This window comes from Gossypium hirsutum, chromosome D06 (genome assembly GCF_007990345.1).
Source record: "Gossypium hirsutum isolate 1008001.06 chromosome D06, Gossypium_hirsutum_v2.1, whole genome shotgun sequence".
NCBI classification, from domain to species: domain Eukaryota; kingdom Viridiplantae; phylum Streptophyta; class Magnoliopsida; order Malvales; family Malvaceae; genus Gossypium; species Gossypium hirsutum.
Window position 1 is genome coordinate 6,213,405 of NC_053442.1, and position 13,875 is coordinate 6,227,279.

A 13,875-nucleotide genomic window follows, 5' to 3' on the forward strand; every position below is an offset into this window, starting at 1 on the left:
TTTCAGTACATAATTTTCAATTTAACAAACAACACCTAAATTTCTGAATTGTAAACCTTCCAAAAATATAATCTTAAATGTATTGGACTAATTTTTTTTGGTAGAAAATAAACAATTTATGCGATTACAACCACCAGTTTCATTACAATACGAAAGCTTTATTACGATCCTCTAACAAAATGTCCTTCACTGCATCTGGAGGAATAACAAATAATTGTAAACTAGCAAGATGAGTGGCTATTTTGGCCAAGCAATCCTCAGCCTTATTCTGAAATCTCGGCACATGTCATAATCGGATTTCCCATTCTTGGTGCATCATTTCATGAATTAACCATAATTCTACTATTTTACTACTAGCAGCGCTACCAGCCAAAAGAGATTCAACCAACAACGCATTGTCGCATTCAAATTTTATTCGTCTAAAACCTTTATCCCAAATTATGCGGTCCTTTTAAAACAAAATTCATTAATGATTAGACTTGAGCAGAATTCATGTATTTAGAAAAATTGTTGGTAATAATCAATAATGATTTCATTTAAAAAAAAAACAATAATGGTGAATCTTGACCTAAATTGAAAATGAATATCGTTAAATATTTCAAATCAAGTGCTACTATATATATATATATATATTATCAAAACATGTGTATATATTTCATCAAGAAAGATGTGTCTGTTATAGGTTATAAGAAAAGAAAATGTATATTTATTAAAAATATAGGGTACAAGCATTTGGGTAATAGAAAAAGAGAAGTGTTGAATAGCAGTTTTAATTATTTGATATATTGTAAATATATGTAAAGGAAATCATGTTGAATAACATTCAAGTAGTTCAAATCAAAATCAAAAGAGTAAACATCATCTAGAGACTAAAGGATAAAATTGTGAGCAATCTCATTGACCAATCTTGAAATATAATGAAAAGTAACAAAATCAAAACTGAAGTGTTATTTTAAATAATGAAGAAAAAAAGAATTTGTGAAAGGTGAAATTAGGTTAAAATTATGTATGAGTAGGGTTTATAGAAGGGTTGAGTGAGTAGTTTTTCGGAAAAAAAGTGGCCAACAAGATTCTTCAAGGGTCCATTCTGATCCAATCAATCATTATAATTAAAGATAATTTAGTGTCGATACCATTCATTTCGTATTATTTTAGTAAATAATTTTCAAACTATACTATTTTAGTTTTTTTTTTGTTAGGGTTAGATTGTTGTATCTCAATAATAAAGAAAGCAAAAGAAAAGAAACATAAGAGTTATGAAATTTCATTCCTTCTCCTTATTTGGCCTAGCTAGAGACTAATTATTCATACCTAAAAATTCTACCTTAAACAAAGGGAACATTGTCTTTTGTATCAAAGGTAATTATAAATATCCATAACAGGCAATCCTCATTGAAGGCCATCAGTTCTGGTCTGCCATGTCAAGTTTTCAAAATGAAAATCATGAGGACCCATCTTTTTGCAATGGCTTTTTGCAGCTACAATTTGCTTCAAATTTAAGCTTTTCTTCCCCACTCTATATCTTTTGCTCTTTCTTTGATAAGAATATCAGCAAAAGCACATCAACTCTTTAATTTGTAAGTGCATATAGGTTGCCAATATTAGGTTTTTCATTTTTCATCAACACACCATTTTTTTTTTGTTTTGTTTCTTTCTTTCATTTGCTTTGTATGCATTAAATCACTGAAATAAAAAAGAAATTAGTACTTTCCCATGTACTGGTTTTCAAATTGCTAATTAGTCAGCAAAAAGGAATATATAGAGTGGTCACTACCCACAATTTCTCTTCCTGGAAAAAAGCAAGTTTTCTTAGGAAAATTAGACCTACTGCTATTCATAAGAGTAAACTGGATTTGGTGGTAAACAAAATATGGTGGGGAAAGAAAAAAGAAAGCTTGAAATTATAATTGATGGGGGTAGTTTTTTATTTCTATATTCTGATAACTAGCTTAGCAAATTAAGGATGCGACTGACCAGTGCCAGCTTGCTTGTAATGGGTTCATTTCTTAGTTCAATTATGACTGATTAAACTACAAGCAAAGGAAGATAGAGAGAATATGAACTTTTTATTCCACCTTCAAATAATTTTGGACTGTATCACGTATGGTAAAATTTAAGTAAAAGACTAAATTTGTACAAACCCCATATAATTTTTTAGAGTAAATTACATTATTATTCATAAGTTTTCGTTTTGTTCATTTAATTAAAAAAATTATAATTTAGTCACTGAACTATTTAAAATTTTTTATTTAATTTATTGGGTTGTTAAGTTTTTTTTTAAAAGGGTCTGCTAATGAGCTCTAAGCGATGATTCGGCGATCGGTACAGTGGATTAGTACCCATCAACGAATAAAAGAATATACCTTAAATCCAAGTCGATCTGACAGTCAATGTTGAAGATCAGAGAAAAAAATTGTTTGAATTTTGGTTTGCAGATTCGTAACATTCAAAGCTGTTTTATGGGGGAAAAAAGTGAACTATAGAAGAGAAGAGGAAAGAGAGCTTTCAATTGGTGCAAGCAGTGCGAACGAAAAAGCCATAACTTAAATGAAAACTTTTGAGTAATTCAGCGACCAAATTGTAACTTTTTTCAGTTAAATAATTAAATAAAAATTTACCCATAATTTAATGACCAACAGTATAGTTTACTTTGTCATTATCTCATTCAAGTACAACTCACATAAACACTACACAATTACATGGAAACTGAACCAGAGGATGGATATCACATCTTAAAAGATGGGTCCAACACTCTTTATCAGTTGTTTAACAACTTTATAAGTATTTGTTATTATTGTGAAAAAGTTGGGTGAAGAATTGAATAAAAATGTATTTTTTTGACAAAAATTGGCAAATGGCACAAAAAGAGACGCACAAAGCAAAGTCGGTTTGGTTATGTCATATGTAATTTCCTACATGGTTATCATGATGTGCCTGCCACAGTGCTACTTCCATCAAGCTTTGCTTGCAGATTCTGCAATTCAATTTTAGAGGGATTCTCCCAATTTCAAGCTCAATAATTCAATACACAATATGTTCTCTTGAGTGAGAAATCTTGACATTAAAGCTACTTTGGATATTGGTCTATATATAGTTTTGAATAATTGAGTACAAAAATGAGGCAAGTTGGATGGAAAAACATCCTACTTTTACATTGACATGGCAAAAACACCTTCCACTTTTACATAATTACTTCACTTTCTTTTTCTTCTTTATTGCAAAGCATATAGACAAGGAAGTGGGGAAGAAGGCACCTTCTCCACATGAGTTGTAGGGAAAAAGAAAAGGGGTTTTGGCTTAGTTATATATAATATCTAGGCATGGGTAAATTTCGGTATAATTTATTTAAAATTATATTTTAATCCTTTAAACCTTTGTAACTTAATTTTGGTCCAATAGAGGAAGGAAATACTTTTAAAATTTAAGGCTCTCCTTTTCAATTTTTTTTCTCAATCAGCATTCTTTTTAGATGAGTGTTTATTTTTTTCTCAATTTTTTTTATCATACGTTACAATATCGTTACAATATTTAATTTCACTGCTATCACTATTTTTATATTAACCACAAATAAACACACCACTCATTCAAACTCAATTCACCCGGAGGGTATTTAATTTCCACTACCTAAAAAATCTAAGAACTATAAATTACAAAGAGTATAAATAAATTCACTATCCACATTATGTTTATCACACTTTATATTTTAAAAAATAATTTAAATTGCCACATGTCATTATCTTGCCACGTCAACCGACCGGGTTAATCAAAACTTGGCACGTGTCAATCTATTGGAATTAAAAATAATAATCCGTCTTGTTAGATAGCTTACATTTTTACTTAAAAAGCAAAACATACAAAGAGAATTTAAGCTTCGTTTGCTTACTGAAAATATATTCTATTTTCATTTTTCTAAAAACCGAAAAACTCGTTTTGATTAATAAAAATAAAAATAAAAATAAAAATTAAAACATGAAAACATGTTTAATATCAATTTTTCTACCATAGAAACATGAGAAATAAGTTTTACATAAATTAAGATATCAGATCAAATATTTAAAAAGTTATTAAAAAACAGAGTGAATTCATTTAAAATTAAAAATTATTATTTTTATCATTTTTAGTTTTATAAAGCATTTTTAATAAAAACAATGAAATTAACTTTTTAGGCTCAGTTTGATTTTAGAAAATAGAGATCGTTTTCATTTTCTTGAAAAACGAAAAACATTAAGGTTCCATTTGTTTCATTAAAAATGGCTTCCGGAAAATGATTTTTGAAAAATGACTCACTTTTCTAGAAAAATTAACATTTTTTGGTGTTTAGATGGAGCTGTGTAAAATCTTTTCTGTTGTTTGGCAGATTTCCTGAAAGTATTTCATAAAAGTTGTTTTCAATAAAACAAACATACATTTGAGATTTTTGATTAAGAGTTTAAATGAAGTAACGAATTAATTACAAAGTGATGTTAAGGTGAAATTATAATAAATGATGAATCTTCATGATGTTAAGAATTACAATGATTAGATTTTTTTTTTAATTCATTGGATTGTTAATGTCAATCTCTTATTAATTCCACCTTCCCAAAATGGTAAAATGACTATATAATTTGTTCAAAATTTATAAAATCATAAGTTAATATGATGATAAAATTACTCTTTGACTCCAAAATTATTAATCGTTTATGATATTCTTAAAGCAATTTTCTAGCTTCACTCTTACCTACCATTTTACATGGATACAATATAACATCACATGGTAGTTTGACCCATTTTTTTTTTACATATAGAGTTTGAAAAGCGTCACATGCATAATGAACTTACTATTTGACATGACAAAATCAATGAGAGAGGAAAACTACATTATTTGAACCTGTATTAAATAAACATTTGATAAGAATTTTAACTACCTCTTCATATTAATCAATACTACGCTACTCTTCAAATTTATGAAAATTTTACTTTATTTTTATAAATAATTATTTAATTTACTATATTGCTATAATAGAACTCAAATATGCAGTACATGGATTTTGTTTTTTTCCAAGAACAAAATTTATTTTTCATAATGCTTATGTATCAATTTATTTTTTCTGACTATTGAGTCTTACTTCAATTGATATAGGTATTATTGTTAACGTAGGAGGACGTGGATTCGAGTGTGTTGAAACATATTATCCTCATATTTATAGATTGGGGAAATGTAAAAAAAACAGATATATAATCATAACGATATTGTTAAAAAAATTCTTTAGTACAATTTGCACAAGGGAAGGACCAAGGTCAATCCTTTGCAGGTTAAGATAAAAAATAACATTTAAGTGGGTCTATCTAATTTGGTAATAACTTTTTCTTTTCTTTTCAAGTTTCATTAAGTAATCTCTAGAAAATTAGAATGGTAGCTTTTCTTGTGATTGATTAGGATTTTTATGCAATACGTAGTCTTTTATTTATTAAATGATTTTGGGATATTGATTTTGTATGAGATTTCTAACATCGTGATTTAGATGTTGATTAATACAGATTCTTGAAGAAATTAGGATTAAATATATTCATAATGTTGAATTTATTGAATATTGATTAGAAATTTGACATTCTTATTTAGGGTTTGTTTAGACGGCACTAGAGCAATTGAATGAAAGTATAATTACTATGGTAGTAATTACACTCTCTTGTAATTTCACAGAATTGTAATTCCCTAAACATGTTTGGTTGATAGAGTGTAAGTAGATTGTAATTTCCTAAGTCATGTTTGGTAGTACAAATTGTAGTTACATGATTATATAATTTATATTTTTAAAAACATTAATTACTATAAAAATATCAATATGATAAAAATAATTTCTAAACAAGTAACAAAAATTAAAATAAAATAATCATATGTATTATATTAATCTAAAAAAAGTAGATAATAATATGATTACTAATAAAAATAGCAAGAAAAATAAACATCAAATGAAATTTTATTTAATTGTTCTAGTGCATATTTGTTGGGTTATTTCATCTTTAATCTTTACATATGCTTCTTATCATCATCTGTTAGTCCTTGACCGAGTTCATCATCACCTAATTTGATTTGCATCATTAAGATTATCACCATTTTCGGCGACCCGAAACTTGCAAAATTAAAGTTTTCAGTACGCACCTGATTTCGTTTTGACGGGGAAACAATACAAAGACTACCCGGAACCTAATTAATCATTCAACAATCAATTACACCATCAATTTCGATATTTAGCAAAATCAACCTACCGCTAAGATCATGTTGAAAGATTCAACGCAATTTTATTTCAATTCGCACACTAACCTCGCACGAAACAGGAGAAATCGAACTAACACTGCGGATTAACATCTCTTGCAATATCCTTGCCTAAACAAAGTAACCAATTGGGTGTTTAACAGAACGCCAAATAAACAAGCAAAATCCCATTTCGACAGAAAAATGTTAACACAACGGTAATCATAAACGAAAGGAAGTCACAACAGAACTTACACAATATTGACCTCACAGTAGACCTGTCCACGGGCCGGGCCGGGAGAAAATTTTCGGCCTGCCTCCTAGGCTCGGGCCCGGCCCGGCCCGAAATATGGGCTTGAAATTTTGCCCAGGCTCGGCCCGGGAAAAATATCATAAGCCCGAGCCCGGCCCGGCCCATTTTTTATAAACATTAAAAAATTATTTTAAAAATAAAAAAATAAAAATATTTTAAAAGTATTTTAAAATTAAAAAATAAAAATAAAATATATATATTTATTATATTCAGGCCGGGCCGGGCCCGGGCCAAAAAAGTGGTGCCCGAGGCTTGGCCCGTTTTTTAAACGGGCCTCGTTTTTTTGCCCAAGCCCATTTTTCGGGCCTATATTTTTACCCGAACCCTCCCATATTTCGGGCGGGTCGTCGGGCCAGGCTGGGCTGCCCGGCCCATGGACAGGTCTACCTCACAGGCAACAAGACTTCCCAATTCACATAAAAATCAATTGTCGAAAGAAGAAAAATAAAAGTGGGAAGAACGAAAAACAAAGAACTAAAATTTTAGAAAATAAAAATAAAAAGAACGATAGAATGTTTAAGTTAACCACCACCCCTTCCGACATTTGCAAAAAAGCAATTTCTAATGCATACGATGAGATTTGAACTTGGAACTAGACAAAATACAAACAGATACTTAACCAATGAACCAACAAGATCATTCTTAACATCAATTTACCTAGAATTGCAATTAACCACCTAACACATTGATAAGGGTTGTTTTAAAAATAACCAAAACTTTTAGCAATGCAATTTGAACTCCAAACCTTAGACCCAAAAGCAGAGCACAGAACTAGAGATACAAAAATTAATTATTGTAGATTCTCACAATTAAACTTTTAAATTTTTGGGGCGTTAAATGCTCGGCCATGAATTTTTATAAATAAATATATTATAAAACTTTTATAACATGTAAATTATTTTTATAGCAAACTTTTTGGCTATAACTTTAGAATTTTTTTTAAGATTTAAATACTATATTTTTGTTATAACTTTATAAAATATACAAATTATTTTTATAATATATTTTTTAGGATTTATAATATAAGAATTTTTACGATAATCATCCCAAATACTCGTACATGTCATGCTTATAATATAATTTTATAACTTGTATAAAAAATAATTTTTTAAAATTGGATTTGAGTGTAATTATTTGTGTAATTACTCCAATTCTCACTCCCTTAAGAATTGAAAAATGTAATTAGGGTGCTCTATTTACACCCAATTCGGTAAGACCTACCAATTACAATGGTTATCCAAACATGCCACCTTTATATAATTAAAAGTAATTGCACCCAAATTCGATTACTAGGTGGCTGTCGAAACACTACCTTAAAAATTATTGTTGCTAGTGTGATTATTGTGAATCATGTGTTTGGAAATTTGATATATTACATTTTCATTACAACAATAAGCATTTAAGTGATTTTTTATATTTTTAGAAGAAAATTACTAGTTCTGTGTTGACTTTGTGAACACATTTATGTGTTTAAGGTTTAGATTTAGTTATTCTAAATATTTAATAGGAATGAGAAAATATTTTGAAAGAAAATCTACCAATGAAGTGGAAAAAGAACAAGAAGAAAAAAAATATTAATTTATATGACTTTTATAAACATATTAATTTTAAAAAGAAAAAAATGATTCCACAATCCAAATTTTCCCGCCCGCCCTGACAAAGCCCATGGTGAGTTTGAAGATCCACACATGCAATTGTACTTCGTGAGACTTCAACTTAAGTACTCAAAGACCTAAGTAATCAATGTTTGCCAATAATGCCAATGCCTCATTAGCCTTCTAATATTTTTTTATTTATATAAATTTGTAATAGGAAACCAAAAAAAAAAATTTGTGCCCTACACTAAATTCACACCCAATTAAGCTCCTACTATTAATAAAAAAAAATTTAAACTCCATTAAAATCAATTGACGGATCAATTAGATGGTTGCACACGATAACTTTAGGTTTAATCTTAAATTTTTCTCATAAAAAATATTAAAAAATTATGAAAAATCATAAATATTATTAAATATTAAAAATATACAATCACAATAATTAATAATTAATTAATATTAGTTTTGTTGTTAAATGATTTCTTTTATAGTTTTCACATAATAGTTAGTAATAAATTAATAAAAAAATTATGATTCAAAACTCGTATATATATATCTAAATTTTCTTTCTCTTTTGACTGTAAATGAAAGTATCAAATAATTTAGGCATTAGACTTAGGTGAGTAGCATGGTGGGGGATGAATGAATGGCTATTTTGATCAGTCACGGAGACTGAGCTCACAATATCTTTGTCAAAAGTCCATGTGGAGCAGTTGAAAAGCATGGATATATTATTACAGGAAATTAAAAAAAAGCATCAATTAACTATTATAAAATGTAATCATAATATTTATTATAGAATAAAAAAGTAATGGTTAATTTAAATCTAGGGTTCGGATGCAAGAAAAAGGAAAAAGAGTAGTTTCTTGTGTACCCTTTCAAATTTTGATAGAACAGAGACTGTGGATGTAGCATGCATGAAAATTTGAAGATTTTTTTTATTGATTTTTAACCAAGACAAGAACCCTACCATGCCACTTCATGTGCTATTACAAGATATGGAATCATGTCTTATCCCAAACATTATCCTACCACATGCTTCCCTTTTCTTCTTTTATAAACAAACCCAAAGAGTTAGTAGATTGGATTTATTTGATTTTTTTAGTTTTATTTTTAGGTTTTGAGTTGTCATCTTGTTCCCATGGTATGGAGCACCTTATGTTGTACATGGCAAATGCCTTTTAACATATGAATTTTATAATCTGAAACAGCTTCCAGTGTAAAAAGGATTATCCCCAAAGAGATTTGTGGCTTGTTTTGTAACCGTCATTGTTCTTTCCGACCACCTACTAAAAGAAGACATGATGATGTCTAAAACTTGCATATAAAGATGTTCACTTCTTTAACTACTTTTAGTTCATCCACTTTTATCATAGAAAAGAAAGTCAACCAACTAAGATGTAAGTTGAAATCTGATTTTCCATTGATATACAAAGAGTATATACAAGTTACATTTTGTGATCAATGAAAAACCCTTCAACATAAATCTCTCAAACCTCCAATGAGCTTCTGTTTTTTTTTGCTCACCAGGGTTACCTCTTCAAACTACATAGAAAACACCTACAATTTCCAGCAAAGCTATTGTCTTATACGTCTATATCACAAAATTTGGCATCCATCTGGTTCTGAACCGCTCTTACTGCAGCAACCCTAGCTGCCGTTGCAGCTCTATTTGCGGCCAAAACGGCCTTTTTTACTTGATCATCGACCCGGCGAAGATGAACAGCGTTCACAGCTGTTTTTCTAGCAGCCTGCAAACCCGGAAATTATCAGTGAATTGGAATTTATGGCATATTAAGTAGGAAGGTACATGAGTTTTAAAGAAAAATACCTCAACTGCTCGAATGACTGCATCGGTTAGTTGGGGTAAAGGTGTTTTAAGGGTGCCGGAATCCCACTCGCCGCATCTGGTGTCACCACTCCGGAAAGTATACATTCCATACCCTTGTTTACGACCTTCGTGCCATGATCCTTCGTAACAGTGCCCGTTAGCGAAGTGATAAACGCCAAATCCATGCATTTTGTCTCCAAAATACTCTCCGGCATATTTATCTCCATTCCTACAACACCGATTATTATGATGAGACCTCTTTTGATTGAATACAAATGATTCACCTAAATCCAGAAAGATCAAACTAATCTTCGATCTTCCCTAATAAATGAGACCAAAGCGAATAACATAAGCAAAAGCTTTAAAGATTCATAAAAGGAAATTAAGTTTCTCTGTAAGCTTTTATTGGTTGAATCCAAAAACAGTGAAGGATCCACAAACTAATCATAAGGTCAGCATCAACCATATTTCTGGGTGAAGACTTAAATGCTAAATCAATACTTCTTTCTTATTGAATAAGAAAAATACAAAATCAATTTTAGAAAGTTTTTGAAGAAAGTGAAATTCAACAGAAATGAGCTGGATAGACTCAAATTACTCAGCTCATCATAATTCTGAAAGTAGAAAAAGGGAAAATTATATATTAATAATCAAACAGTAAATCTCACTAATTTCTGGGTTTTCCTGGAGATCAACAAAAAACCAATGCATCTAAGGAATATAAGACCACAGTGCCATTTTCTTAATCAATCAGATATTCCATGGTAAAGCTTTAAAAGGAAACCAAAATGAACTTGAATTCAAGAAATTAAACCCAAAGAAGGAAGAGCCGGGAATTTATTTTCATACCTGAAATGGTAGTAGCCAAGCCCATGTTTAACCCCAGACTTGAACTCCCCAACATAGCAACTCCCATCAGCACAAGTTTGAATACCAACACCATGACTTTGCCCATTACACCATTCACCAGCATAAGAATCCCCTGTATAAAACCTATAAACCCCAAATCCATGTCTTAAACCCTCTCTATATTGCCCTCTATATCTACTCCCTCTGCTCCAACTCTCTACTCCATACCCATCATATCTCCCTTCAACCCAATCCCCTTCATATCTCCCATTCACAAAATAGTTATAAACCCCACTCCCATTACACTTCCCCTTATGGAATTCACCTTCATAAAAATCTCCATTGCTGTAAAACTCCACTCCTTCTCTTACGGTCGGAAGAAGCCTTTCTTTTTCTTTGCTGATGTTGCTTTTATTACATTGGGTCTCTCCAATGAACCATTCGACGGGCTTCGAATTAGGTTTGGAGAAGTAGAATCTTGATTTGAAACAAACAATGCCTTGGTTGATTAAAGCTTTGTTTTTCGAAGCAAAAAAAAGGGTTATAGCGACGAAGATTAAGGCTAACAAGAGGTTTTCCGATGTGGGGATTTCTTCTCTTTTAAGATAAAACCCAAAGAAGAAGATAAAAGAGAAGAGAGTGAAGAAAGAGATGGAAGCCATGGCGAAAACCGGGGTGAACCGGACCGGTATAATCCTCGGTGACATCGAACCTGTTCTCTTTGGTGGCGGTTTCGTTTTTTTCTCATCTTTCAGTAACGACTCTCGCTGCTGGTTTTCTTCTTGGTCTTTGCTAAAGTCACTTTCGGTGATGGATGACATACTGTGGATTGACGACCGGACGGTAGGCGATGAACGGAGCAACGACGACTGTGTTCGCGTTAGCTTCCCCTGACTCTTTTGGCTCTCCATTTTTCCCCCTTTCTTTTTTTAGATTTTTTTCTCCTTGGGCCCCACCAGATAAATACCGGAGCCGTCAGATTTGATTAACTTCTATCACCACTGAACTTCCCTATACCGTGAGATTCTTATCACACTTGAAACCGCCGGCGACATCTCAGGCGGCGCACGTCAAACCGGCGAGTTGTGTTAAACCGAGAACGGTCCAGATGCGAAAATAGAGAGACAGAGATATATTTGCTTTATAAAACTTCTTTTTTGGGAGTGAATCTGGAGAATTGAAGCGGGGGTTTTGATTTGTATTTATGGTGTAATAGGGGAAGTGGGGTGATTCAATTTAAGCCGTTAGATTGGCTGAGTTGATCTCTCTGTTAATAGCCGTTGGATTGGATCTTAACGGGAAGATATGGTCGTCGGATCTAGATTCGGTTTCGGCTTCTTTTTTACTTTACTTTTAGCGTGGCAGGCAGGGCCGGCCACGTGCCGCCACCTGATTTTATAATTTCGAATTGGAAATGTTTTCCTTATCACCGTTGATCTCTGTTTGATACAATCATCATGTTTTGTACGGTTGAGATTGGGTGGAGTGTCACGTGGGATTTTTTTCCCTTGGAATTATAATCAATTGGCCGAAAGCATTTTAAAATGGAATTATCTTTTCTCTTTTTTTTTTTGTTCATTTTGTGATAAATTTTTGATTTTGTAGTGATATCGTAGATGTGGCATTAAATTATTATCATCTTTTTTGAAGGGAAAATCCAAATCCTATTTTTTAAACATATCCATCCATTATATTAATTTTGGTAATTGAAATATGGTATCGTGTTTTACTTTTTAACTAATTTATTTCATTATTTAATTAAATTATATTTATATTACAACTTACAATTATGCTCAATCATTTTATTTATTAGATACTCACACACTTACGATATGAAGAAATTAAATAAAAATCATATACTAGTAAGATGATAAAAGCTAATTAAATATAGTTTTTGTTGAAACCGGAAAGCTAAGTTAATAAAAATTATAATTAGACTTTGATATTTCTTTAAAAATTTAGGTTAGATTCTGAATTTAATAATTGTTCTCGCATTAAAACTTCAACTTTTTTCTTGCTTAAGTTAGTTTCTTGAAAATCCTAAAGTTCAGACCCCAATATAAGTTTAACTACTAATTTAGACAAAAAAAAGTTTAAAACCCCAAAATGAGATTATTGCCAAGTCCAGTCCTTAATGCGAAACAATTGCCAAATTTAAAGCTTGATTTGGACAAAAAATTGTAAAATTCAGACCTTAAATAGTGATTTAACCCTAAGTTATATAAATATCAAACTTAGGCATTCTTAATATCTGTTTTGTGGTTCATATTTGAAGCTCATGTCTATCGATCCTTTTAAATAATGTCATTTTCATAGTTTAAATTTATTCAATTTCTGAATAATATAATGTGCATTAGTACTGCATCCAATACTTATTAATTATTACCTCAATATTTAACATTAATATATGCTTAAACTTTAATAAAAAAATATTATAATGAAAAATTAATATCATAATATAGCAATTGGACCGCACAAGTTGATAGGAATTAAGGAAACTTAAGAGCTGAGGTGAGGTCTTGTCTTCGGAAATTTCCCCACATCGTGTGGTTATTTGCTGATTAATTGAATGTTATTTTCCACAACTATTAATTAGACTTTTGTTAGCTAAAAGGTAGGTATGAAATATAAATTCATGTTTGCACTACATTTTTTTCCCTTACATTAATTAATTAGAGGTAGATTTGAATAGACAGTACATTTATCTATAGTTAATGCAAAAATGACGGTAGTGTAAAATTAGATAATATAATGAAACTATTGTATGAGATAAAAAAAAAAGCTAAACGCACCACACCGCCCATCTAAACTCACACTAAGTCTATTAAAATTTTAAAAAATTATTTAATAACTATTTGAGCAATTTTAAACTCATAAGCAGAGTTTAAAAAGTGAGCTATATCGTGGGTGGAGGAGATGCCAGCAATAATTCAGAGGATTGTGGTGACTGAAGAATGGAATACGCACAGAATCACCTAACGGGTTCGTCTGTGTTGGGAAAGAGTATTAGAGCAAACGGTGCTAACTGGCGTTTGCTTGGATCGCTTCAAACTAG

The 13,875-nt window shown here is 30.8% G+C and overlaps 1 protein-coding gene across 1 annotated transcript; it reads right to left on the reverse strand.

Moving 5' to 3' along the window:
- Window positions 1-9,541: 9,541 nt before the first annotated feature.
- On the reverse strand, window positions 9,542-12,008 carry LOC107900020 (phosphatidylinositol 4-phosphate 5-kinase 9). The gene is made up of 3 exons (XM_016825747.2): window positions 10,821-12,008; window positions 9,972-10,200; window positions 9,542-9,891 (listed from the first exon to the last, which is right to left on the reverse strand). Exons 1-3 carry the CDS (start codon window positions 11,729-11,731, stop codon window positions 9,727-9,729), a joined length of 1,305 nt encoding a protein of 434 aa, XP_016681236.2. The 5' UTR covers window positions 11,732-12,008; the 3' UTR covers window positions 9,542-9,726.
- Between the last annotated feature and the right edge of the window lie 1,867 nt (window positions 12,009-13,875).

Coding starts and splice junctions, on each gene's coding strand:
- LOC107900020 (XM_016825747.2), bottom strand. CDS start 11,731: ATGGAGAGCCAAAAGAGTCAGGGGAAGCTAACGCGAACACAGTCGTCG. Junction 10,201..10,820: donor CTTGGCTACTACCATTTCAG/GTATGAAAATAA, acceptor TCGGTGTTGTAG/GAATGGAGATAAATATGCCG. Junction 9,892..9,971: donor CAGTCATTCGAGCAGTTGAG/GTATTTTTCTTT, acceptor CCGGGTTTGCAG/GCTGCTAGAAAAACAGCTGT.